Raw genomic sequence first — 25,134 nt, 5'->3', positions numbered from 1 at the left:
CCAGGCAGAGCAGAGAAGAGCCTGAGGAATCCACGGAATCCCCCCAAGAGCTGCAGGAGCACCTCAAAGCAGGATGTGCAGAACAGAGCAACCCTCCCCACCTTCACCTTCCACGGCCCAAGGGCAGTCCTGTGCTGAACACCTTCATGTGGAAAACAAACCAGCCTTGTGACAGTGACATCGCATTCTCTGTGACCAGAACCCTTCTCAGCTGCTTTTGCTCATCAAAATCCTCTTTGGAACCACCAAGGTTGAGCTGGAAACGCCAACCAGGGCAAACAAAACTCCTCTGCCTCCTCCCTTCAAAGACGACTTTTAATTATCAACAAAAGCCACTCCAACCCAAAGGCACAGAGAAAACAGAGGGTGCAGCGAGGTCTGTGAGAGAGAAAAGGTGAGATCCATGCAGGGCAGAGGCTCCAGGAGAGGGAGCAGAGGGAGCTGGGCTGTACTTACGGACTGGCTGCGTCTTGAACTCGGCGGGCAGGCTGAGCTCCCCCACGCCCTTGCCATTGACTGCTGACAGCCTCACTGCATAGGTGGTCTCAGGCTTCAGCCCCGTGATGGTCACCGTCCCCTCCACGTTGGCTGGGGGGGAGAAAAAGCAAAGAAAAGCTCAGGACTCAAAGAAACAAATGAACAAACTCTGTTCTCCCCATGTGCGGAGAAAAGGGACAAATAAAGCTGGGATCACACCGCTCCAGTGGGGAACTAAAATAAGAATTTCAGCTCCACATGGGATTGGTGGTGGGAAGTTCAGCTCTGGAGCAGAACTCTCTATTTTACAGCCCTCCTCAAATCAAAATTCTTTTGCTTTATTGGACTCCAAGATGGATTTTGTGCCACCAGCACTGCTACAGATCACTTCAACAGGACGGGTTTGCTGCTGGAATAGCAGAGTTTACTCTCCAAGGGGGACCAAGGGGTGACAGATGAGGGCTCAAAAGCCTCCTGTGGGAAGCAGCAAGTGAAAACTTCTCCACCCTCCTTGACTGAGCTCTCAGCAAAGCCCAACGCTCACTTCCAGTTGAAAATTCCACAGCAGATGTTTAAAAACACAGCACATGTTTAAAAACTTGTCTGGCGCCTCCAACCTGAACCCTCCACCCTCCCTGGCTGTTTCCTACAGGAAAGCTGATGTTTTTTTGGTGATGGTGGTGAAGGAACCGGGTTTTTTTGGGTCGCTCCTACCTTCCTTGGCATCGTAGAGCCTGGAGTGCCAGTCCCCCTCGCCCAGGGCTCTCCACTCCGCCTTGTACTTGAGGATGGGCACCCCGCCCGTGGCCTCGGGCTCGTCGAACTCCACCTGGGCACTGCTGGAATAGGGCTCCACCCTGCCGATGGAGGGCGAGGAGGGCGTGTCTGGGGACGAGGGACAGCAGAGGTGAGGCACAGAGCTGGGCAAGGAGCCCCAGGGGCAGCTGGGGACAGCCAAGAGCTGGTGCAGCCCGGGACAAGGGTAGGGCTGAGCCTTGCAGAGGGTTCAGACACCTTTGAGAGATGTTAATTAGTGCACAGATCTTAATTCTGGCTCCTCTCTAAGAGGCTGGAGACTCCCAGTCCTGTCTCCAAAAGAGAACAACCAGGGCAGTGCAGCAAAAGCACAGTGGATGTCACTCTGTCCCCAGTGTCCCTCGCACGGGGCACTCAGTGCAGAGCTCCAGCATCCCCAGATGCCCCAAATGCTGTGGCAGCCCTGCAGCCCTGCCAGGGCTGAGATCCTGCAGTCCAGCTGCTCTGAGGGGCTTTGGCTGGGCTGGGGTTTGGGGTGAGCACAAAGCCAAGGTCCCAGCTCTGACAAAGCACTCTGGGAGCACAGGAAAGAACAAACCCCTGGAGAAACAAGGGACCAGAGATGCTGAGCGGCTCCAGCCCAGCAGGAAACCTCTGAACAGCCTCTCTGAAGGCAGAAGTTGCTCTCCTGCTGCCCCAGCAAAGGAACCAGCAAAGCAGGGGCACCGAGGCCCCCGCTGGCACGCTGCCTGCCCTCCTGCTCACCTGCCTGCACCAGGATGAACTCAGAGGACTCCTGCCCGATGCGGTTCACAGCCGTGCAGTTGTAGTTCCCAAAATCATTCTCCGAGTCCGGGGTCACCTGTGGGGCAAGCGAGGCTCAGGCTGGGACCACAAAACCCTTTCTGCCCTGCCAGGGCACCCTGAACTGAGCTGGGGAGAAGCTACAATCAAACCCAGGTGTTTGTGCTCCCAGGGGGAGAGAACTGCAGTGGGCAAAAAGCAGAGGCAAGCAGGGGCTTTCTGAAGTTACAACAAATAATATTTTAGTTTAAAAGTCTATTTAAGGCCTCTAGATAAAAAATAATCCACAACAATTGAGCATATTTTATTTCATGAAAGTGTTTTATACTTTCAATAAGTGTCTTCTGTTACCTGATTATCTTCCATTATCTTTATCTTCTTGATCTTCACCAACCTGATTTTCTCAGAATTTATATGCTAGAAACACCACCCCAACTTCATTTCTACCGAGAGGACAAGACTGAATGTTGTCTTGATTTTTAAGTGTTAAGTTTTCTTTTATAGTTATTTTAGAAGTTCCAGATGTCACTATTGGACAGGAAATGAGTACACAGAAGCTTGTCAAGTTCAAAGGAGAAAAGGAGAGAGTTTTATTTGAACATTTGGTGTTTATAGAATTCTAAAAGTGCCTGTGGATTGGAGGATGGAATTACCACCTCTCCAACCACACTGGTCCAAAGATTAATCAATCATTTCTCTCCACTCACAGAGAAATGTGTAAACTATTCTATTTCTACACGAAATTATGTGGGAACTCTTACTTTCTCAGAAGGCCAAAGCAGTTTTATGAGAACTTTAAACCTTTTAAAAGAACTATAAAGGAAAACTTAACACTTTTAAAAATCAGGGCAACAACTGAAGTCCTTCAGCATCAATTATGTGATGGCACTGAGCCCTCCCGGCTTCTCCTCACCTCCAGGTAGCTTGCTGAGGGCGTGTTGTAGATCTTGATGTTGCTGTAGTTGGAGCTGGGGAGGAGCTGCCCATCCCTGAACCAGGAGATGACAGCACTGGGGTAGGCAAACACCTCACACGTGATGTTCACTTGGTTTCCTTCCCAGGTGTACACGGCCACAGGGCCCTGGAGCTTGGGGGCATCTGAAAGACACGTTTGGGAAAGCAGTTGGAGGCAGCCGAGCTCCCAAAAAAGCCTCCCTGAAAGGATCCCTTGGCAGGAGTCTGGCCCAATGTGGGAAGGGCAATGTAATATTGGAATATCTGAGGAACATTTGGGGTTGTTCAGCCTGGAGAAGAGGAGGCTCAGAGGTGCCCTCTTTGCTCTCCACAGCTCCTGAAGGGAGGTTCAGACAGGTGGGGTCGGTCTCTGCCCCCGGGCAGCACTGACAGAGCCAGAGGACACAGCCTCAGCTACATCAGGGAAGGTTTAGGTTGGATATTAAGAAAAAGATTTTCACTGAAAGAATCATAAAGCACTGGAATTGTCTTCCCAGGGAGGTGGTGGAATCACCATCTCTGGATGTGTTTAAAGAAGACTGGATGTGGCACTTGGTGCTATGGTCTAGTTGAGGTGCTGGGGCATGGGTTGGACTTGATAATCTGAGAGGCTCTTCCAACCTCATTATTCTGTGATTCTGAAATGGGAGCTGTCCTCTTATCCAGGGCGTGGGGAATGGCTTCTGCTGAAGGGCATGAAGAGAAAACCTGCTGAGCCCCACAGTGCTCCCACAGCAGGACGGGGCTGGGGAAAGCTGCTCCAGGGCAGAACTGCACTCCCACCCACGGGGGCTGCAGCAGAGCCGTGGGGAGGTGCACAGAGGTGCCCAGAGCAGCCAGGCTGCACCCAGGCTGCTGCTCTGCCTCTGGGGAAATGCTCATTCCCTCCCAAGGGACCCCTGCAGCTGGGACCTGACAGCAGGACCCTTCCTGCCTGCCCCAGCAGGGCTGGCCAAGGAGCCCTCCCTGTCCTGAGCCTGGTACGGCTCTGTCCCTTCCTGCTTCGTTCTCTTTTCCCCTTCATCCCATGGAATAAACAGCCTGGACAACCACATCGGGGAATCGGAGCCTCTTTTGGAATCTTTGCCCAACTCCTGATGCACCTTCCCCCAAGGCCCCTTAGATCTGGGCTAGGCTGGTGATTTTGGGGGGCTGCTGGGGGTGGGTGTGTCAACAGGCAGAGAGGAACAGTGAGGGGACAGCAGAGGGGACAGCAGAGGGGACAGCAGAGGGGACAGCAGACGGAAGAGCAGAGGGAACAGCAGAAGGAACAACCAGAGGGAACAACCAGAGGGGACAACCAGAGGGGACAACCAGAGGGGACAACCAGAGGGGACAACCAGAGGGAACAACCAGAGGGGACAGCAGAGGGAACAACCAGAGGGAACAACCAGAGGGAAGAGCAGAGGGAAGAGCAGAGGGAAGAGCAGAGGGAACAACCAGAGGGAACAACCAGAGGGAACAAGCAGAGGGAAGAGCACAGGGAACACCCTGCAACATCCCAGCCGGACGCTCTCCCCAGCCCGAGCTGCTCCCAGAGCCTCAGCGCTGCGGGCAGGGGTGAGGGAAGGAGCCAGCCCCCCGCAAGCCCCCCACACTCACAGTGCACCTCCAGGTACATGGCCTGCGAGTCCTGGCCGATGGTGTTGCTGGCCGTGCAGACGTACTCGCCCGCGTCCGTGTACTGGATGTCCTTGAGCGTGAGCGAGGAGACGCGCGCGTGGCTGCGCACCACGATCCGCCCGTCCAGCGTCTGCAGCACAGCACAGCTCGGTCACAGCCCGGCCCCGGCGCTGCCACTCGCCCTGCCCCGGCCCCAGCCGGCCCTGGCACCGGGCTGCCCTCACCTGAGCCCAGGTGAGAGCACCGGGGGCAGCTCCCTGCCCACGCTGAGCAGCGGCTCCGGGCACGCGGGGGAAACGTCAGAAAGAGGACCAAAGTATCAGCTACTGCTTATGTGAGACCTCTATGTGTCTGAGAACAAAGTCAAGCTTCTCCCCAGCATGGGAACTGCACAGATTCAGCTCTGGTTAAAAGGTTCTGCCAGCATGCAAAGAGAAAAAAATAAAAAAAAAAAAAAAAAAAAAAGGAAACCTCCCCAAAAGCTTCCAGGCAGAGAATCCAGCCCTTCCTGTCCTCTCAGCAATACTGGTTTTATCTCAGTGCCCCTGAAATGGGTAAGGAAGAACAGATCCGGAGCTCGGAGTGAATCGGGCAAAAAGGAAGCTCAGAACTTTGACCTGAACATGGCACACGAAGACAGGAAAGTGCAGTGAAAAGGGCAAGAAAGCCTCTAGATAGAGAGCCCTGCCTCAAGAGAATTCCAGAACCATTTCCCAACAGAGTGTGGGGATGCCACTGACAGAGAGGAACAAGGAATGTAAAACCCCAGGGGATTGCCAAGGGACTGCTCCCACCCAGCCACCCCAGGCTGCGTGGTTTTCCTCTCCAGTTTGTCACCAAACCCAAGAAAACACAAAGCCAGGGACTCCTCTCTCCCTCCTGCTGCCTCTGCCTCAGCCTGGAAGCTCTCAAGCACCAACTCCCTCCTCTCATTTCTGATTTTGCAGCACAAACACAAGGGAGTAAATTTGGCACCCTCCTGGCTGTGCCTGCTGCTGCATCCTGCCACCCTCCAGGAGCATCTGTTTCCTTGGGAGGTGCAGGACAAGTGCTGATAAATGAGTAAAACCCTGAGGACTTCCAACAGCCAAGTGCACAAAAAGCATCTCTGCTATCTCAGGTGTCAGACCTCTGGGCCTGAAGCCTCTCTCCGTGCTGAGACTGGCAAAGTTTCTACAAATAAATGTCTTTTGTCACCTCCCTTAGCTCCAGCAGCAGTTCATGGGCACCGGGCCAACTTCCAATGCACAGAAATAGTATCTTTTGATGGCACATAAACAACTAGGTGTATTTTGCTCCTCTTTCTTCCCTGCTGCAATCCCTGGCCAGTGCCATGAGCTACAGACTCCATCCCTGTCCTGGGAAAAGTTATTCCACGGACACGGGGGGCTGTGGGCATCACTTCCTAGAGCCTGACACAAACTGCTGTGGTACCACACAACCAAAATCTGCTTTTAACTCCTGCCCTGCCTGGCTGCACTGCCCTCCTGCTGTCTGACTTTGGATTTCCCTGCAAACCCCAGCCCATTCCAGCAGCACCCAGGGGTGCCAGGACTCCAGATCTGCGGGAATATTCTCAATATTTCTCTCTGGGACCTCACCAGAAGAGTGGAAGGGACAAAATACCAGCGTGGGATCAGCACAGGTAATTCTAGAAAAGGCAGTTTTACACCCAAATGTCTCCTGCCTTTCTCCCCACCTCCTCAAGATCCACCACAAAGGAGTGCCAGGAAATCATGGGCAGTGATGATTCCATGAGCAATGAAAATAAAGCTCTGGTTTTTTAATGCAAAAAGGAGTAAGAGAAGAAAAAGAGAGGTGAGGAAAAACACTCTAAGGAAGAGAAACACGCCTAGCCAAGAAAGCACATTCAAGTTTTCTCTCTCCCTACTGCAGCCCACCAGGTGCTCTGGCTGCTGGAGACAGGACAGGCAGGAATTTGGGAGCCAGATGTTGACATTTGTGCCCCTTTTACCCAAATCCCCCAACTGCAAGCATCTGGGCTAACAAAAGAGCAAAATCTTTGTGTTGGGGAGAGCAGCTCAGGGAATCCCTCCTCAAAACAGAGTAGGATGTTCCCTATATTGCCAATTATTGCAATTTATCCTGAGCTAATGCAGGTGTTTTCCCCCAAATTCTGGCCGTGCCCTGGGGCACAGCCACTCTGATCACAGCTGGCCAAGAGCTCAACAGCTCAGGGCAAAAAGGGGGAAAGCAGAAATAAATAAAATACATTTATCCTCCTTCCCTTCACCTTCTGAGCTTCCAGGCCCTTCCCAAACAAGCACCCACGGATAATTCTGCACAGCCCTGTCTGCTCCTCAGCACTTCCCACACCCTCCCAGAGCCCTGGAAACCCCGAGCCCAGGCAGGAATTCCACTGAAGGAAGAGGAGGGGTCCTCTCCTTGCTCTGTGCTTGCAGTGCAGTGTTTGATATTTGTATTTAACTGCAGCCCTAATGCTGCACCCATTCCCAGGTACCAGCTTGGGGCGTCACTGAGGGTACCCAGAGATGCTGCCAGGACTGACTTCACCTCCTCACCTGAAATTCCTTCAGTAAAAGTCAAATACTTAATGCCAAACACCCCCTGACCTTCATCCTGCCGCTGGAATCCACTGCTAAAAGCCCCCAGGCAACTTTAAAGCAATTTAAAAGTGATTTTAGAGAGATATCCTGCACCCCACTGGGGTGTTTTAAGACACAGAGGCAGAAAGAAATTTAGAGACAGCAAACTTAATAGTATTAGTGCTTATATTAATCAAAAGCTGAAGAGAGAGAGCACAGAGAAAACAGTGGGGCAGGGAGGGGACAGCTGTGACAGGAATTCCTGTGGGTCCTGGAGAGATGCAACTACTCAAATTCCAAATTCTTCAGTGCAAACTGCTCTGAGTATCTGATGCCTCCACCTGCCACAACCCAACAGATTATCCTGGAGGAAGAATGGGCAGGATCTCCTCAGCCCCCCATGAAGCACAGCTGGGTGGTGCTCAAGTTACAGCTTCACTTTGCTCAGTCTCTGGGATTTGGGATGGCTTCAAAATAATTTTAAAAAATCAGAGCCTCCACGAAGTAGATCCTAAAAATACAAATCCAAGTCACCCAGTTCTGACAGCTCATTCTGTTCTCCACCTGACCCCTGTTATTTGCTTGGGAACTTTCCTTCTGGTCCATTTTGAAGCAAGAGGGCTACAAATCAGCTGCATTATTATTATTATTATTATTATTATTATTATTATTATTATTATTATTATTATTACTAAAGCACAACGCTGAATGTGTAATAAAATCAAACCCCATTTGCACCAACCCCAGTCACTGCATTATCCCACCTCCCCCTCGCTGACCCTTGCAGATCAAAGACAAATGAAAATAATTGAGCAATTTGGAGCATTTTTCTGGAGCAATGCCCCTCGTGCAAGGTTTCTCTGCACTGACTTGGAAATGGAACATGATGCAGTTTCCTTTTCAGAGAAGGTCAAACTGAAGGAGTGCCATGAGCAAATAGGTGAGTTGGCTGGAGCAGAGGAGGCTTTCTTGGGGAAAAATGATTTTCCCAAAATGCAGGTTGGTGTTAATTCTTCCCTCTCTGAGAGAGAGGATGATTCACACTGGCATCATAGGGGGGAAAAATGGCGAAAAGAGCATTTTACATTTGCTTTTTATTTTAATTGCCTTCACTTGAATTTTGAAGTGACAAGCAGAGTTCCTCACTCCCAACACAGCTGCTTTGCTCATCCAAAAAATGCATCACTACATGCCAAGCAATTTCTACCTCTAGAAGCTGCTTCTTGTATGTACTGGTATTTAACTGGGTCGGATTAATGCTCGTTTAGTTGGTTACTGCACTAGAGACTTGTTAATCTGTAATGCTTAGAAGAGAAACCAAAATCCAACAACCTAAGAAGTTTGCTAAAGGTCTGGCAATCTTATACCTCTTGTTTCTCGGGCCGGGTCCACGAAGCCTGGAGAGAACAGATATAGAACACAACAACAACAACAGAAAAAAAGCAATAAAAGTTTATCAAAGGTTGCTTTCAGGTACCAGGGTCTGCAGCACTTTGAGCTGTGTGCACATGCAGGCTCCAAGCTGAGCATCTCCTGTGTGGGGGGGATCACAGCTTGCCTTTCCCATCAATTTTGGCTGGCATTCACCATTTCACAGCCTCTGCATTGGTTTTGAAATGCCTAAACAAAGGCTGAGGGCACCTCAGGACTGATTTATGACACCAGGGACTCTTTCCTCTGTCACACCTCACCTTTCCTACACACCTGGTGCTCAGGAAGTGGCTCTGGCCACTGAATTGCAGAGGTGTTGTGCCCCTGGTCTGTTTGCCACCCCACACCGATTAATTAACGCTGATTAATGTGCTCATCATGCATTTGGAGCCCTGGTTCCATGCAGGCTGTGCCAGGAGGAGGAGCAGAGCTGCAGAGGACCCCCAGCTCCAGCTCGCTGAGCTCAGGGACGGCAGCACCCGGCCCCTGCTGGGCTGGGGACAGCCCCACAGCAGTGAGACATGGCCAAACCTTCCTTTAAAGCAAATATTTCCCATCAGAGAAAGCCACCAGCAGCAAGGAGCACGCTCCCTGGGGCTGCAAGGAGCCAAGCTGCTGCGTTCCATTTCCCCCCTGTAATTGATATTTCAGCTATCTCCTGGTTTCCATCATTTCAACTGATCCCCTTCAGTTCAGGAGGCAAAAATCACCTGCTGCCAGGAGAGCCAGGAGGGCCCCACTGGCTGCGAGGACGTTGTGGGGGTGTCACAGCACACACGAGTGACGGGGATGGAGATGGAGGCTCAGGGAATGAGGAGCAGGAGCAGAGCCCTGTGAATGACACTGAAATCCCAACAGATGGACACACGCCTCTCTGACACTGCCTCTGGGGAGAGCAAACGGCTGGGTTGGACTGGGGGCCTGGGGTGCAGCTCAGCAACCCTGCAGGGGCTGGGACACTCCCAAATCCTGCTCATACATCCTGCTGAGCAGGCAGCCCAATATTCCTGAATAATCCCATTTTTAGTCCCACTTATGGACTTGTGAGTCCCCTGCCACTCCTGCTCTCTGCAATCTCAACACTTTTCATCCCTGGTGTCGACCCAGAGGAAGATGAAGAAGGAAAAGATTCTGTTCCCAAACGCTCACAGCTTCTCTGCACTGGCCCTCGGGAGGGGAGGGAAGGGGCAGAGCCTCATTCCCCACCCCAGAGAATCCCAGACTCCACCCAGCAGCACGCAGGGAATGAGGGGGGAATCCAAAGCCTCGTGCACCTTCAGGTTCCTAAATGATTAAAAACTCATCCAATCTCTGGCTGCCAACAGCACGGAGCTGAGAGAGGCTGCGGGGCAGCAGCAGCACCCAGAAAGCAGAGGGAGGATGGGCTGGGCTGGTTCTAGGAGAGCACCATGCACTGCTGGAATTCACCTGTCAGACACCCAAAGTTCAGCCAAGCCACTCAGGTCCGTGCAGAATCTGCATGTTCCTGCCTGAGGAACAGGGAGCAGACCTGGGGGAAAGGCCCAGGCACAGCACAGGGTCCAACTGTGCTTGGGATGCAGGATGGGGGAAATCAGAGCTCATCCCTCCCTCTGCTCTTCCACTCCTTTGGTGGGAAGGTGTCCCTTAGTTTTCTGCCCTGCAGGGTGGCTGGGAGAGCAGCTCCCAGGAGATGCAGCCCTGGGTGAAGGAACGAGGACCTGCAGAGTGCTTCCCTCCCCTCCCCACGGGCTGGCCTCCCAAACCAAGCCATGGCCCCACAGCTGCTCCGTGGAAGGCTGGGACATCCCCAAATCTGCCAGGAGACACAGCTGAGCTAAACCTCCCTTTTTCTTTGGGGGTTTGGGTAGGTTTTCCAGAATGTTCTGGGAGTTAAGGCATCTCTACACCTCTAAAAACCTACACTGAGGGATGATCACAAGAGCAAAGTCAAGCAAGAGAGAAGCATCCAAGGACCTGGATAACAGAAACATTCAAAAGCAGGCTTGGTAATTCTTAAAATAGCATAGTTGGTCCTGTATCACTTCCCTGTGCAGTCCCAGAGAAAGTGGAGAATAAACTGAATATATGGATTTGTAACAGAATATTTAATAGAATTAAATATTCAAATAGAAGTTGTAGTAGAATATTTATAGAGCTGTTCTGACCTCAGGATTTTCTGGATATCTGAAACGTTTCCCTCAACTTAGAGCACGAGAGAGAGAATGAGAAAAGTACAAGACAAACCAAAACAAAATGCACACACACACAGAATAATCCAGCCTAGAAAGTGAATGGGATATGAAAAAATAATGTTTGCCCTGAAGGTTTGAACCAGCACATGAACACATGGCAGTACCTCAAACCTTGGCTCTTCCCCCATCTCAAAGTGTCAGAGCAGGAACATTTCCCTTGCTATTGATCACCAAGCTGGGAGCACCGAGCAGAGTCTCAAAAATCAGCAAAAATTAGTTAGCAGTTTTGCCACTGAGCTCATGATGGTTTAACTGGGCTGCACAGGGGGTCTCTCCTACCACTTGATTCAGCTTTTACATTCTCCTCCCTGCCCAGCTGGGCTCCAAACTCCAGAGCCAGCAGCACTGGAGCCCTTGGCACCTCCCAGGGCTCTCCTAACACACACAAACCATGAATAAATAACCTCCAATCCTGCCCAAACAGGTCCCCCAGTCAGGCTGCAGCTTCTGCAGGCACTGGGAAGCTCTCCCTGAACATTGCAGGGATTCACAGCAGCCCTGGGATCCAAAAGATGCTAAGAAAGAAGCGAAGCTGGAACATTTTGGCACCCTGATTAATAAACTTACACATGAACAACGAGGGGAGGGGCTGACGTCATGGGGGCAATTAAAAAAGCTCATTTAGGAGCTGCAGGGCAGGACAGCAGCTGTGGGGACAAGTGACAGTGGACACCTCTGTTGCTCCAAGACTTTCAGGGTGTCACCTGCTGCCTCCACACTGAGCCAGAACCCCTGGCGTGGCCAAGGCAGCTGAGCCCTGAAGCATCCTGCTATTAGGAGATTATTAATTAGCAACAACTCCTCACTCCTTCTTCTGTCTAGGCGTTCTCTGGCTCCAAATTCTGCCTCCTGATCACTTATGAAACATCTCCAGTACAGCAGCACACCCCAACCTCGTCTAATTAAAGGAGCTGTCGCCAATAACAACACCAGCACTCTCTTTCAAGAAGAAAAAACTGCTAATTATTTTTGCTTTTTAAGAACAAAATGGTATTGATGGGATCAACAGAAGAGGTGAGCACAAAAGGCAGCCAGGCTTTTGTGCTTCAGGGATGTGCAGTGCCAGAGGACAGCACGAGGAGGGATGAACAGGCTCATTTTGGATCCACTGCAGCCTGGACAGGGAGCAGCCCTCGCCTGCCACCTGCCCAGCACGGCCAGCTCTGGGTCAGGGATCTCATTCCCACCTCCCAGGAGCTTCCTGCAGCTGCAGCAACTCCTCTGAAGAGGGTTTCGGGTCTCTCCAATTGAATTCACCGCCAGGGAGTAGAGCAGGAATTACAGAACGTCTCCCCAGGTGTTCAGAGTTGAGGTGGCTCGACACAGAAGGGCACCTGTGCCACCAGGTGTGGCTGTGAGCCCGAGCAGGGGGAGCTGCAGGACCTGCACATGCATCCACATGCAATTCCAGGGCCAGGCAGGGCCGAGCTGTGCTGAGCCCACAAGCCCTGGGGCCTGGGGAAGGGCTGTACCTTCTCCTCGTTGCTGATGTTCCTCGTGGAGGTTCTCCAGGTGATGGAGGGGATGGGGTCCCCTGACGCCTCGCAGGTCAGCGTGATCTGATCCTCCAGCTCCATGGCTGTCTTGTTCTCCACGTAGGTGATTTTGGGTTTAGCTGGGGAGGAGGAGAAGAAGGAACCTTTGCTCAGCTGGGGCTCAGGGTGAAGCCTGTCTGTCACCAGCAGTGCCTGGGGAGAACTGGGACCATTTACTGCCAGCTGGGGAAGGAGCTGAGCGACTTCTACGAGGGCATCTCCTTGCAGAAGGACCTGAAAAACCTCCTCTGCCTACTCTTACAGCTGAGACTCCTGAGAGAGGACCCAGCTGAGAGTGTACAAATGCTCACCTTGGGGATTACCAGCTCCCTCTTCCACCTCCCTGCCCCAAACCAGCCCTTTGCTGAGCTGCTTGCTCAGCAGGGAGAATCCCACATTCCTGAACACTTCCAGATTCCTGGCAGGCAGGAAAGCCCCTGGTTCACCCCTCCAAGCCTGAGGTCACCCCCACAGTGGTGGGGTGGAGCTCACCTCCCCATCCAGGCTGCAGCGAGCCCCACTCAAGTTCTAAAACCCTTTTAAGAGCAGCTTTGGTGGATCAGGACTCGCTGGGAGGCCTGCAGGGTATTTCCAGCAGCCTGAGCAGACAGGAGCTGGCGTGAGCTGCCCCCACAAACACACACAGGGTGGCAGAGGTGCACAGGCACAGCAGCAGCTGGATAAGCCCCAGCAAGGATTCACTGGGATAAGCAGTTCCCCCAGGTCCCCCCGGTGTGAGCAGCACCAGCAGGGCTACCAGGGCTGCCAGGGCTGCCAGGGGGCTGTTACCAAACACTTTGAGGTGGATGGTGGCGTCGGCCTCGCCAGCCTTGTTCTCAGCGATGCAGATGTACTCGGCCTCGTCGCTCTTGTCCACCCTGTGGATGACCAGCTCGGAGCCGTCCGAGTTGAAGCTGTATTTGTCCTCATCCTCCACCTCCTCCACGGGCTCTCCATCCCTGGGGGCACAAAGCACACGGGGCTGTGGGGGCAGAAGCCATCCCATGTTGCCCTGGTTCTTAAGATTTTCTAAAGCCTTCTGAGTTTACGTTCTTGTAGAGAATTTTCTCACACTACTTTCTGTAAGCAATCTATTGTTTTGCATTTAATGTACTAGTAGTTTGTCCAATGTCATTGGAGAGGTGGCACATTCACTCTCCAATCCACTGTCACTTCTGGAAAAGTATAAATGCTGGAGTCAGAAAATAAACTTGCTCTTATTCACCTTTGCAATAGCAGCGGCTCACGTCGTGCTTTCATGTGTCCTACAGTAACAATCCCAGGCTGCTTCAGGCTTGCTCATGCAATTATTACACTGCAGCTCCTCCTGCCCAGAGGGACCAGCCCCTTCTCCTCTCCCCGAGGGCTCCAGAGCTCAGCTCGAGCCCTGCTCCCAGCCTTTCCTGCCCCAGGGCTCTTGGCAGATGAAGCTCTCACCTCCTGGCACACCACAGAGCTGTAACCCCAGTAAAGGTGGTTTCTTGCCTACCAAGGCACCACTCCAAGCTGCCATCAGCTTTTCCACCTCCATTCGTGCTCCAAACCTTCACCAAAGGCTGCAGAATTCCAAGAACAGAGTCCCCGGAGTGGGAATCACTGCCTGACAGGGACATGCAGGAAGCTGGGAGGGGACACAGCTGACCTGGCTGAACAATGGGGAGCACTGAAAGGATTCCTTGTTCTGATTTCCTTTATTAAACTGTTTTTATCTCAACCAGCAGGAATTTTACCCTCAGATTCTCCTCCCCTGGGTGGGCTCTGTGCTCCCAGCCTAACCCACAGCAGAAGGTGGCTTCAGCCCATCACGAGGCCATTGCTGTGAGCAAAATCAGCTCATCCCAGTCAGAAGATTCCCCTGCCTCCAGCCTGGCAGTGCAGGGGAAGCAGCCCAGCCCAGCAGGACACTGCACACAGCATCTTACTTCGTCCAGGTCACGGTGGGCTCGGGAAAGCCATCGGCATCGCAGGCCAGGGTGACAGACTGGCTGAGGTTGGCAGTGGCATTCATGGTGCTCTGCCTGGCACGCACCGAGGGAGGCACTGCAAGAGAACAAAGCCAGGGCTGAGCTGGAGAGGACAGAAGGTGTGAGCCACAGCAAGGATCCCTGATGGCACCAGCCAGCCCAACCCTGTCACCACCAGCTGCAGGGTTTAATCAGTGAGTCTGAGGCACGTCCAAAGTCATTGGCACGGGGGAGAGAGGGCAGTGGGTGGGGAGACAGAAGAACTCCGCGTGGTGGCCAAAACCACTTGTGAGTGCCACCAACATCAGCTCCTCACTCTAAGCTTCAGGTGTCTCAAGGTGTTCTTTTCCTGGCAAACACTCCCTGCATTCCTTGGACATTTTCTTTGGACACAGCAGAGAAGAGCATGGTGTGACTCTGAGGCAGCACCTGCAGCAGCAGCAGCCTGGGGTGAGGCGCTGCTCTGAGCCCCTCACCGTTCACGATGACCTGGATGTCCTTGAAGTTGATCTCCCCACGGGCCAGGATCCTCCCCTCACACCTGTAGGTCCCCTCATCTGTCTTCTTGATGCCCCGGATCTGCAGGTAGTTGTTGGACAGGACGATGAACCGCACTGCGGAGGACAAAGGGAAGGAAGCTCAATCCAAACTCTCCTCTCCTCACCCTTCTGCAACAAAATCTCCCTCCCCACCGTGAACTGGAAATGCTGCTGTGGCTGGATCTGCTTCTGCCAAGGAAGAACCACCTGTGGAGAGCAGCCAGCTGCTGTGGTGCTGTGCTGTGCTCAGGGAGGTGAACAGGTCAGTGCTCCCACAGACACGGTCACATCACAGCAGCCAGCAGCATCTGGGGCTCATCCCTCTTGCCCACGGGCTCCAGCCTTGCTACCTCTGCCAGGTGTGGGAAACCTGCTCGGCTGGAGCCTGTGCCTCTGCCAGCCCCTCTGGACACGGCTGGCTGGAGCGCTTGGGAGGAAAGGGAAAACTTCTTGCAAGCAGCTTTCAGCCCCTTTTCCTCGGTGCCACAACATCCAGCTTTTCTGTCTGGTGGCACTTCTTTGATCTGGATTTTGTTTCCAGCATCCCTTGGCTGATTCTGATGCCAAAGCATTTCAGTGGGAACGTGACTGCCCTGCCACTGGCAAACCACAGCCGCTGGGATGACTGAATTCACATCCCATGGCCTCGTGGCAGGCACAAGCTGCTTCTCCCGTCCCTTGTGGCTACCAGCATTCCGTGTGGGAGGGAGATGGACATCTGACCCCAGAATGGACAACAACCAAGCCCTTACCATCCTTTTTTAGGATGACATCCCTGCCTTTGTGCTTCCAGATGATGGTGGGGGGCAGTGAGCTGACCACGTCACACACGATCACAGCATCGTCCCCTTCCTTGAACTCCTGAGGGGTGGGAGCGTTCTTGAACATCAGCTTTTCTGGAAACAGGGAAAGGAGAAGGTCACTGCAGCTTTCTCAGCACACCTGGAGCTGTGCTCCTGCCTTCAGCCTGAGGGGAGCAGAGAAACCCCCAAATCCCCAGAAATCATTAAACTAACAAGAACCATTACTAACTAACTAATTAGAAAACTCGTGACTGTCTCCTGAGAGTCCCGACACACATGTGGACCTAACTTGTCAATGGGTTTAAAACACCCTCACCAGTATCTCATCAATCAATCACCTTGGGTAAACAATCTCTGTACCACCTTCCACACGGGCACCAACAGGGAGCAGCGAACGAGACAAGAATTGTTTTGACTCTCTTTTCCCTGCTTCTCTCAGGAGAAATCCTGAGAAAATACCACACCCCCTTTCCTTTCACCCTGCTCCAACCCTTCCAACCTTTTCCTAGGAAGGTGAAACAGTTTCCTGCCTTGCCCTGCCTCACCAAGAGCAAGGAAAAAGCCTGGGGGGCTGTGCCTTACGGAAGATCTTGACGTTGACAGTGGCCTCGGAGTCGCCCTCCTCGGGGCTGCTGACCACGCACTTGTAGATGCCGGCGTCGTCGATGTTGGCGTTGTAGATGGTGAGGGTGGAGGAGAAGTCATCGTTGCGCACCACCGAGATGCGCTGCTGGTTGGGGCTCAGCCGCTCCCCGTTCGGGGAGAACCACGAGATGTCCTTGAACTTGGCCTCGCCGGCCACTGCGGGGGAGAGCTGCACGGTGAGACAACCTGGTCCTGACACCCCAAACCCCACAGCACAGTGACAGCCTGGTCCTGACACCCCAAACCCCACAGCAGTGTGACAGCCTGGTCCTGACACCCCAAACCCCACAGAAGTGTGAGACAGCCTGGTCCTGACACCCCAAACCCCACAGCAATGTGAGACAGCCTGGTCCTGACACCCCAAACCCCACAGCAATGTGAGACAGCCTGGTCCTGACACCCCAAACCCCACAGCAAAGTGACAGCCTGGTCCTGACACCCCAAACCCCACAGCAATGTGAGACAGCCTGGTCCTGACACCCCAAACCCCACAGCAAAGTTACAGCCTGGTCCTGACACCCCAAACCCCACAGCAAAGTTACAGCCTGGTCCTGACACCCCAAACCCCACAGCAAAGTGACAGCCTGGTCCTGACACCCCAAACCCCACAGCACAGTGACAGCCTGGCCCCAACACCCCAAACCCCACATGAGCAAACCAGCACAGGGGCTGCAGCCAAGCACGCACCTTGACACAAGAAGAACTTGGATTCTCCAACGCTGATCTCCCCCTGGCTTGGAACGATGTCCACCTGGAGAGAGGCTGGGAAGGGAATGGGCATGGTCAAATGAGGCTGTGGGCTCCAGCAAAAACTCTCTGCCAGCCTTACAAACCCCAGGGACCCCTCCTCCAATTTACAGCCCAGGATGACACCTGTTTTCTGATCTGAATTGCTGCTTTTAGACAACAGAGGAAGGCTTTAAACATGAGAGGAAGGCTTTAAACAAGAGAGACGGGTTTTAGACATGGGAGCAAGGTTTTAAACACCAGAACAAGGTTTTGAACACAAAAGAGCAAGGTTTTAAACATAAGAGCAAGGTTTTAAACACCAGAGCAAGGTTTTAAACACCAGAACAAGGTTTTAAACACCCGAGAAAGGCTCTAAACACCAAAGGACAGCATCCCTGTCCTGCCCATTCCCATTTACCAGCAGCCCCTCCCAGTGCACACCCACAAGCACAGTGCCCTTTTCCCCCAGCATCATCCCTGCCTTCTTCTTCATTGTATAAATTATGACCCATTAGGCAGAAAATCTAATTGGATTCTGGCTCTCCTCCAGCTATAGCTTAATTCCACAGCAGATCTGCGGCCTAACAAGCCCGGGTCAAGTTGAATTTGGGGACGCCAAAATAGGTTTTCTTTGGAAAACACCCTCCGTGCTTTCATGTAGTGCATGAAAATATGAAAATCCCTCTCCCAGAGCAGCTAATTTTACCTCCAGACCACAGAGGCACGATTTCAGCTGCCAAGCACACCTGGGGTTAGAAGAAACGAGCACTGCTTGAGGAATGAAAGGCTGGCTGCGTGTGCCAGTGGCAACATTCCTTCAAGTGCTGGGGAAAGCAAACATGGATGGGGGTCAGGCCCTGGGTCTGCAGCTCCCACAGCTGAGGGAGCACTGCCTGCCCTCCTCCTAAAGCACAGGAGTAGCAGGAATTTCTGAGCACATTCCTTCAGCCAGCAAGCACCCTGCACAGTGCTTCTCCCCAGGAGAAGTCTGGAAGCAGCAATGGGAGCTGGGATAATCCCAGTGCAAGGTGGTCACTGCAGGACATGACACAAACAACTGCTATTGTTGAGGTAAAAAAGTTAGTATATTTTTTCTGACTCTAGCATTTATACTTTTTCAAAGGTGACAGTGGATTAGAGTGAAAATACCACCTCTCTAATGACACTAAACAAACTACCAATCCTTCACATTTCTCTGCCTCTGTGAAAAAATGCAAAAATAGTAAGTTATTTACATAAGGTGCGTGAGAAAGGTTACTACAAAAATGTAAACTCAAAAAGCTTCAGAAAAATCTTAAAAAATCAAAACAACCCAAAGTGCCTGCACTTTCCTGGCTCTCCTCTCTGGGGTTCATCAGGCTGCCCTGATAAATCCCAAACCCCAAGATGCCAGCTGGAAGCAGAGCTGGGAGTGCTGAGCACTGGCCGGGCTCACAGGGAGGGCTGCACGTCCTGCAGGGACATCCCAGCAGCCCTGGACCTCCTGAGCCACAGAAGGGAGCTGGGCAAACCAGCCCAAGGAAGGGTTTCAGAGCACTTTTCTGCTCAGCTGAAAGGGCTGCGAGCTCACGGAGATCTGACAGAAATTGTGCCCCGTTTCCCTCCCCACACTCTGCACACGCAGCCCTGCCTGGGCTGGGTCATGCCTTTCATTCCATCCCCAGGTGATTTCTGCTCCAGGCTCTGTGGGAAGCACTGAACTCTCCATCACCCCAAATTCAGCTTTTCCTTACAGCTTCCTTCAGCCTGGCTGTGCCACAGCAGCTGCACACAACGGGAGGAAATCATCACACATCCAGGGAACACCTCACTGGAAATACAGCCAGAAGGGCCAGGCAGCAGGTCTGAGCCCAGGCAGCAACACCCAGCTCTCAGACTTTCCTGCTTTTGGGCTTTTTTAACCCAAGGGCTCAGCTCCTTCTGTGCAGTGAAGTGCTGGGTGATTTTCAAGAGAATAAAACCTGGAAACCGCCCCTGGGAAGGCAAAACTTTCAGAGAGGAGAGAAAGAAGGACATTGCTGGTTCTGTCAGTGCTCCCTCTGCTCCCCCAGCTGCAAAGTTACCACAAAATCCCATCATTAGTGGAGGAAAGCACAGCATTTCTGCAAAGGCTCTGCAGAGGGGCAGCAATTCCTTCCTTGAACATCATCCCAGTGTGAGGGAGGCACAGGAAAACCTCCTGGGATTGCTCCTAACTCCAGGAAGGCACTTTTCAAACACAGGAATTGCCATGAGACCCCCAGGATAAACAAACAACCTCCAGAACAGGATGCTCAGGTGCCCTGAGGTTGATCCCAAGAGCCAATTCCATCCCTTCTCCATCAGGATTGGGAGCTCCCAGTGCTCACCTATGCACAAACACACCCAGGGGAACAATTAAAGACACAGGATGAGAAATCCCAATGTTTCTGTTCCGCCAGAGATGCGGAGGAGCACAATTCTACCTGGCTTTTTTTTATCCCCAGTCTCTCCTGGCTTCTCCTGGTGGCTCTTTGGGGGATTCTGGACAGGCTGTGGGGCTGCCCTAGCCCTGGTTTGCAAACACTTTGTCCTACAGATCCCTGGAGAGGAAATTAGGGACAAAAGGTGTGCCCAAAGCCACCTTTAGGGGAGGGACACCCCAAAATAAAGCAAACCACCTTCAGGGGAGGAACAAACCAAAATAAAGATGTGCCCAAAGCCATGTTCAGGGGAAGAACATCCCAAAATAAAGATAAGTGTGCCCAAAGCCACCTTCAGGGAAAGGACACCTCAAAATAAAGCAAGGTGTGCCCAAAGCCACCTTCAGGGAAAGGACACCTCAAAATAAAGCAAGGTGTGCCCAAAGCCACCTTCAGGGGAGGGACACCCCAAAATGAAGCAAGGTGTGCCCAAAGCCACCTTCAGGGCTTGTCCAGCAGCTCCAGCCACAGAAGCTGCAGGTGACTTTTGGAATTCAGCTGCAGGAGAGGGAAGCATCCCTGTGAGTGAGGCGCTGCAGCTCCTCTGTCCTCATTTCACCTGGGGAGAGCTCAGTGTGGCTGGAGCAGGATTTGCTGCCACTGTCACCTGGACAAACAGGTCCCCAGAACAATGGGCTGTGCCTGGAATCTCACAAACCCTCACGCTGACAAAGCCAGCACTGCTGATTTTAATCGCTATTTAATCCGGTATTTTTGCTTTGCAGTTCAGGGAAATGGGGACTATTTTTTCCACTCTTCATTTAATAGACACTGTGAGCCCATTTGTATTCTGCTTCCAACTTCAAGCAATAAAGGCCTTTTTAGCATCACATAATAACTGCATTAAAAGGCCTCTTCATAATCACACAATAACACTTTTTATAGCTCTGCCCTCCCCCATATCTTTTATCTGCTTATAAAGTTCCCCAGCCCCCAAAAAATGCTGAATAATTCCCCATTGATTAAAAAAAAAAAACAAAAAACAACACAACAAATTTGCTAATGCAACTTCCTGTTCATCTGTAGTTCAATATAATTAGTTTTGCATCTCAACAAAAGAAATGAGCTCAAATTAAGCCGTGATTTTGGTAATAGGCAGGGAGGCTGTGTCCCTGCTGGGCTCAGACTGGGGTTAAGGCAGGAGGCTGTACCTGGGCAGAAAATAAAGTAAATAAATTGTTGAAATTGATTTCAAAGTTCAACAATTTGAACTTTGAAATAAAGAACTGGGAACGGGGTCCGTGGCTGCCCAAATTCCAAAGGTGACACACCAGAAACTGGAATCAAAGTGCTCACACTGCTCTGGCTCCACCAAAGGAACGTCCTGGGACACTAAATACACACAGTGAGGGATTTACTGTGGGGTCCTATTCCATTGGAAAAACGGGAGTTCATCCCATTCCCTCAGAAAAATGGGAGTTCAGCCCCCCACACCCCTCCCTTCCTATAAAATCACTGCTCCTTTGCAGCCCCCAGCCCAAGAGGTCCCACTTGGAGCCCTGGAGGCCAACAAGGACTGAAATCCCTCTGGCCTCACTCACTCCAGCACTGGGGTCACTCCACACTCAGAGATGTGTCCACACTGCAGCTCCCATTGAGGGCTAAACTCAGCTCCAGGGGCCAAACTCAGCCCCAAGGGCCAAACTCAGCTCCAGGGGCTCTCCCTGCCAGGCTCTCCCACTCTGAGCCCAGGAGGGAATTTGGATGGGGTTTGACTCGGAGGGTGTCTCCAGGAGCAGGAATCCTGTCACAGGTAACCCAGGTAACGATGCATCACTGCAACAAAGCCCAGAGAAAAGCCCAAAATCAAAAATCCATCCAAAAGATCTGGGCAAATAGAGCACGGCACGGATGAGTTCAGCGGTGACCGAAGCCCTGGCTCCATTCTCACAGGCTGTACCTTTAATTTTGCTCATTTCTAGCAACGATTCACCAATGAAACCCAATTCCAGGAATAAAAACCATCAGGAAAGAAACATCTCCTGGATCTGTGGCCACGGCTCGTGGAGCAAGGCAGGATTTGTAGGGCTGGTGAGCGAAGCAGATGATGGCGAAAGCCCTCGGGATTTCACACACAACAAAGGCTTAACAAGACAAAGACAAGGCTCCTGTGCACGGTCACTTGGTGAAAAATACGCTGACTGCTCGGGAGGAGGAGGAGGCAGCAGCTGGGATTGATCCCAGCTGGGCTGCAGATCCAATTCCTCCCCCATGGTCGCCATGGCAACCAGTCCCTAAATCTGCCAGGAACTGGAGGAGGGGATGGCTGATTCCTCTGGGAACAGCAGATCCAGGAGAGGTGGGCAGGGAGCGGCAGCTCGGCTCAGAACGCCCCAAAACGAGGAAAGGTGTGCCCAAAGCACCTGCAAGGGAAGAACATCCCAAAATAAGGAAAGGTGTGCCCAAAGCACCTGCAAGGGAGGGACAAAACAAAATAAAGGTGTGCCCAAAGCCATCTTCAGGGGAGGAAAAACGGAAATAAAGACACCAAAGCCATCTTCAGGGGAAGAACATCCCAAAAAATCAAGGTGTGCCAAAAGCACCTTCAAGGGATGGACAAAACAAAATAAAGGTGTGCCTAAAGCCATCTTCAGGGGAGGGACAAACCGAAATAAGGAAAGGTGTGCCCAAAGCACCTTCAGGGGAGAACACCTGAAAATAAAGACACCAGAGCCATCTTCATGAGAAAACACACCAAAATAAAAACACCAAAGCCACCTTCAGGGTAAGAACATCCCAAAATAAAGGTGTGCCCAAAGCCATATTCAGGAGAAAACACACCAAAATAAAGACACCAAAGCCACCTTCAGGGGAGGGACAAACCAAAATAAAGATGTGCCCAAAGCCATATTCAGGGGAAGAACATCCCAAAATAAGGAAAAGTGTGCCCAAAGCCACCTGCAGGGAAGGGACACCCCAAAATAAAGGTGTGCCCAAAGCCACCTTCAGGGGAGGGACAAACTAAAATAAAGACACCAAAGGCACCTTCAGGGAGGACACCCCAAAATAAAGACACCAAGCCCAGCTGGTGGCCCTGGATGTGAGGGGTGATCCTCACCCTGCTGCTGAACACTCCAGATGTGGCAGCAGGCACATCTACTGTCCCACCCCAAATCCAAACCCACAGGGGGATTTGGGGAAGGACTCAGCTCTGGCACAGCATCCCAGAGCCAGGGGAGCTCTGCTCCTGGGCACAGCCCTGGCACCAGCCACCCTCCTGTCTGCTCTGCCCACGTCAGGGGCTGAAACCCCCATTTCCACTGGAATTCCCCATTTCTACTGGAATTCCCCATTTCCACTGGAATTTCCCATTTCCAGCAGGACCTGGTGGATGCTGGGGGTGGGAGAAGAGTAATTCACTCCCTGCTGCCAGAATAAGAACATAATTCAAATTATTCCATCAAACAGCACAGCCTGGGCACTGAGGAACCCCTCTGCCCCGTGGGTCTCACCCCACACACCCTCCAAGGACAGGGGGGCTCTTGCACCCAAAATCCAGGGGCACCCATCCATCCCTGGGGGTTGTTTCAAAGTGCACCATGCCAGGGAAGGTTGTGCTTGGGCAAGCAGCTGAAAGCAGGGGCCCAAGCAGCTGTGGCAGCACAAAAACACAGGCAGGGAATTCAGAGAGGCTTCTCCTCTGCTTCATTTCAGCCAGAGTTATTCTGCTCCTGAGCACAGTGACACGTCCAAGCTGATGCAGGGCATCTGTGCAGGGAAAAGGGAATAATTCCGATTATGTCCACGCTGTGACCTCATCCTTTCCTTGTACCAGATCTGCCCACAAGCACTTGGAATTTTTAAATGGCCACATCAAAAAATGATACCATTAGCACTCTTTCCTACAGAAATTTATGAATGGCAGTAAAACTTCCCAGACATCTCAGTGTTTTTACATGGAATACAATTTTATGCCTCTTTTGACGACATTCTTGATAAAAGCTTTTTATTACTATGACTCATAAAACTAATAGTGCTATTTACCACAGCAAATATTTTCATTTACCTGAGGCTGGGTAAGCCAGGATGCTTTATGGAGCCATTAAATCAGAGTATGGACAATTTTAATTAAAAACCAAGCAAGTTACAATCTTGTGCTGAAAGAGAAATCTGGGTGGCTGACAAGTCCGGAGCAGGTGAGGAAAACAGGATTTGTAAAAGCTCAGGATTCAAGGCTGGTCTTGCAGCAGCCGGTTTATCCTGGCAGAAAGCTAGGCAGCACAAGGTGCATCCTGCAGGACACTGAATTCCTGCCTTCCTCAGGCAGGGGTGGCTCCAAGAGAGCTCCTCCTCTTCCTCAGAGGAAGCAATTCCTGCTCGCTGCATTATTAACTCCACTATTAACTCCATGAGTCACAGAAAACTAATCAATCTCTGCCTTTATTAAAAAAAAAACAATTATTCTTATAAACAGTCACGATACGACAAGACCTCACTGTCCTCCAATCCAAACACCACCACCACTGATTAATTAAGAAACGACCCTTTGGTAAACAAATCTCCACAACCCATTCCACATGTGCATACCAACAAGTACAAGCTAAGGTCAGAATTATTTCTCATTCTTTTCTCTGATCTTCTCACAGATTTTCCCAAAAAAAAAACCTGGGGAAGTTGTCTGTGGCCAGAGAGCTGCTGCCACACTCAATGTTGAAAACAATTCCTCTTTTTATGTGGTGGTTTAGCTCAAGGCATGTGTTTTTAGCAATGGTTAAAGCTGAACTGTGACAGGCACATTCTTCTCTCTCTCAGGATTTTTCATAGAGGAGCAGAGAGAAGAAAGAGAAAACAATTTCTGTTTCTGCTCCTTGTTTTTCCCACGTGGGATGTGTGTGGAGAATTGTTTACCTGGGGTGATGCTTGGTTGGATTCTGGTGAGGATTGTTTGAGCCTGGTGGCCAACCCAACCCACCTGGGGCTGGGCTCTCAGAGAGTTTTTTCAGTTGTGCTTTTGAGTTTTCTGCCCCTAAAAGGGAAGGGACTCCTAAATCTCATCCAGCTGCACCTTCCACTACCCCAGGTTGCTCCAAGCCCTGTCCAAGCTGGCCTTGGACACTTCCACGGCTTCTCTGGGCAAGGCCACCCTCCCAGGGGAGGATTTATTCCCAATATCCCATCCAAGCATGCCCTCTGGCAGTGGGAAAACACGGAATATTCCACCTGCCTTTCTGAGAGTTACGGCCTCTGGTGAATTGTGGCTCACAAAAGTGCTTTGGAGAGACTGCTGTAGATTTTAGTAGTTTAAATTCCTATCTGGAGCCGTCTTCTGCCGAGTGTGAAGTGTCAGAAATCAATAGTTTATTTAATGTGTCAATTAATCTTTCATAGCTGCTGGGACCTGGGAATTCCATGGTAGCTGAGTTTCACTGGATAGTTTAGACTGAGCTGAAAATCAGACTCAGGCTGACTCCTCTGTGAGGAACAGGAATTACCAATGCTGCCCTGCCTTACTAAGATTAAACAGTCTCACTTTCCCTTGCTATATGAGATGAAGAAAACATTTAATTAATGAAGTAATTTATATAAAAACATGGGGAGGCTGCTTCACTAAATAAATGCTGGTTTTATCTACATTTGTCTACTCAGTAAAGCCACATGGGGAGAGCAGAAGGCACAAGGAGGTGAAAGAACA

At 51.5% G+C, this 25,134-nt stretch overlaps 2 protein-coding genes across 6 annotated transcripts in view; both read right to left on the bottom strand.

Annotated features, from left to right (window-relative positions):
- The window catches only part of HSPB2 (heat shock protein family B (small) member 2), a 486,398-nt gene that overhangs the window by 137,591 nt on the left and 323,673 nt on the right, over window positions 1–25,134 (bottom strand). The window lies entirely within an intron of this gene.
- Window positions 1–25,134, bottom strand: part of NCAM1 (neural cell adhesion molecule 1) — a 94,195-nt gene that overhangs the window by 29,652 nt on the left and 39,409 nt on the right. For 4 of the 5 annotated variants that reach the window (XM_021529990.4, XM_077788028.2, XM_021529992.4 and 1 more), the window contains exons 2-14: window positions 17,020–17,094; window positions 16,270–16,488; window positions 15,637–15,780; window positions 14,822–14,959; window positions 14,304–14,421; window positions 13,171–13,340; window positions 12,319–12,461; window positions 8,549–8,578; window positions 4,594–4,744; window positions 2,951–3,135; window positions 1,999–2,095; window positions 1,192–1,362; window positions 457–588 (exon numbers count right to left, since the gene is read on the bottom strand). In XM_021529990.4, coding sequence (XP_021385665.3) covers window positions 457–588; window positions 1,192–1,362; window positions 1,999–2,095; window positions 2,951–3,135; window positions 4,594–4,744; window positions 8,549–8,578; window positions 12,319–12,461; window positions 13,171–13,340; window positions 14,304–14,421; window positions 14,822–14,959; window positions 15,637–15,780; window positions 16,270–16,488; window positions 17,020–17,094 — 1,773 coding nt within the window. The remainder of the gene's footprint in view (window positions 1–456; window positions 589–1,191; window positions 1,363–1,998; window positions 2,096–2,950; window positions 3,136–4,593; window positions 4,745–8,548; window positions 8,579–12,318; window positions 12,462–13,170; window positions 13,341–14,303; window positions 14,422–14,821; window positions 14,960–15,636; window positions 15,781–16,269; window positions 16,489–17,019; window positions 17,095–25,134) is intronic. The other variant, XM_021529995.4, reaches the window with a different exon arrangement.

This window comes from Lonchura striata, chromosome 24 (genome assembly GCF_050655825.1).
Source record: "Lonchura striata isolate lonStrDom1 chromosome 24, ASM5065582v1, whole genome shotgun sequence".
In the NCBI taxonomy this organism is placed as follows: Eukaryota; Metazoa; Chordata; class Aves; order Passeriformes; family Estrildidae; genus Lonchura; species Lonchura striata.
Note: the sequence above shows the minus strand (reverse complement) of the source record. Positions and strands in the feature narration are given on the sequence as shown.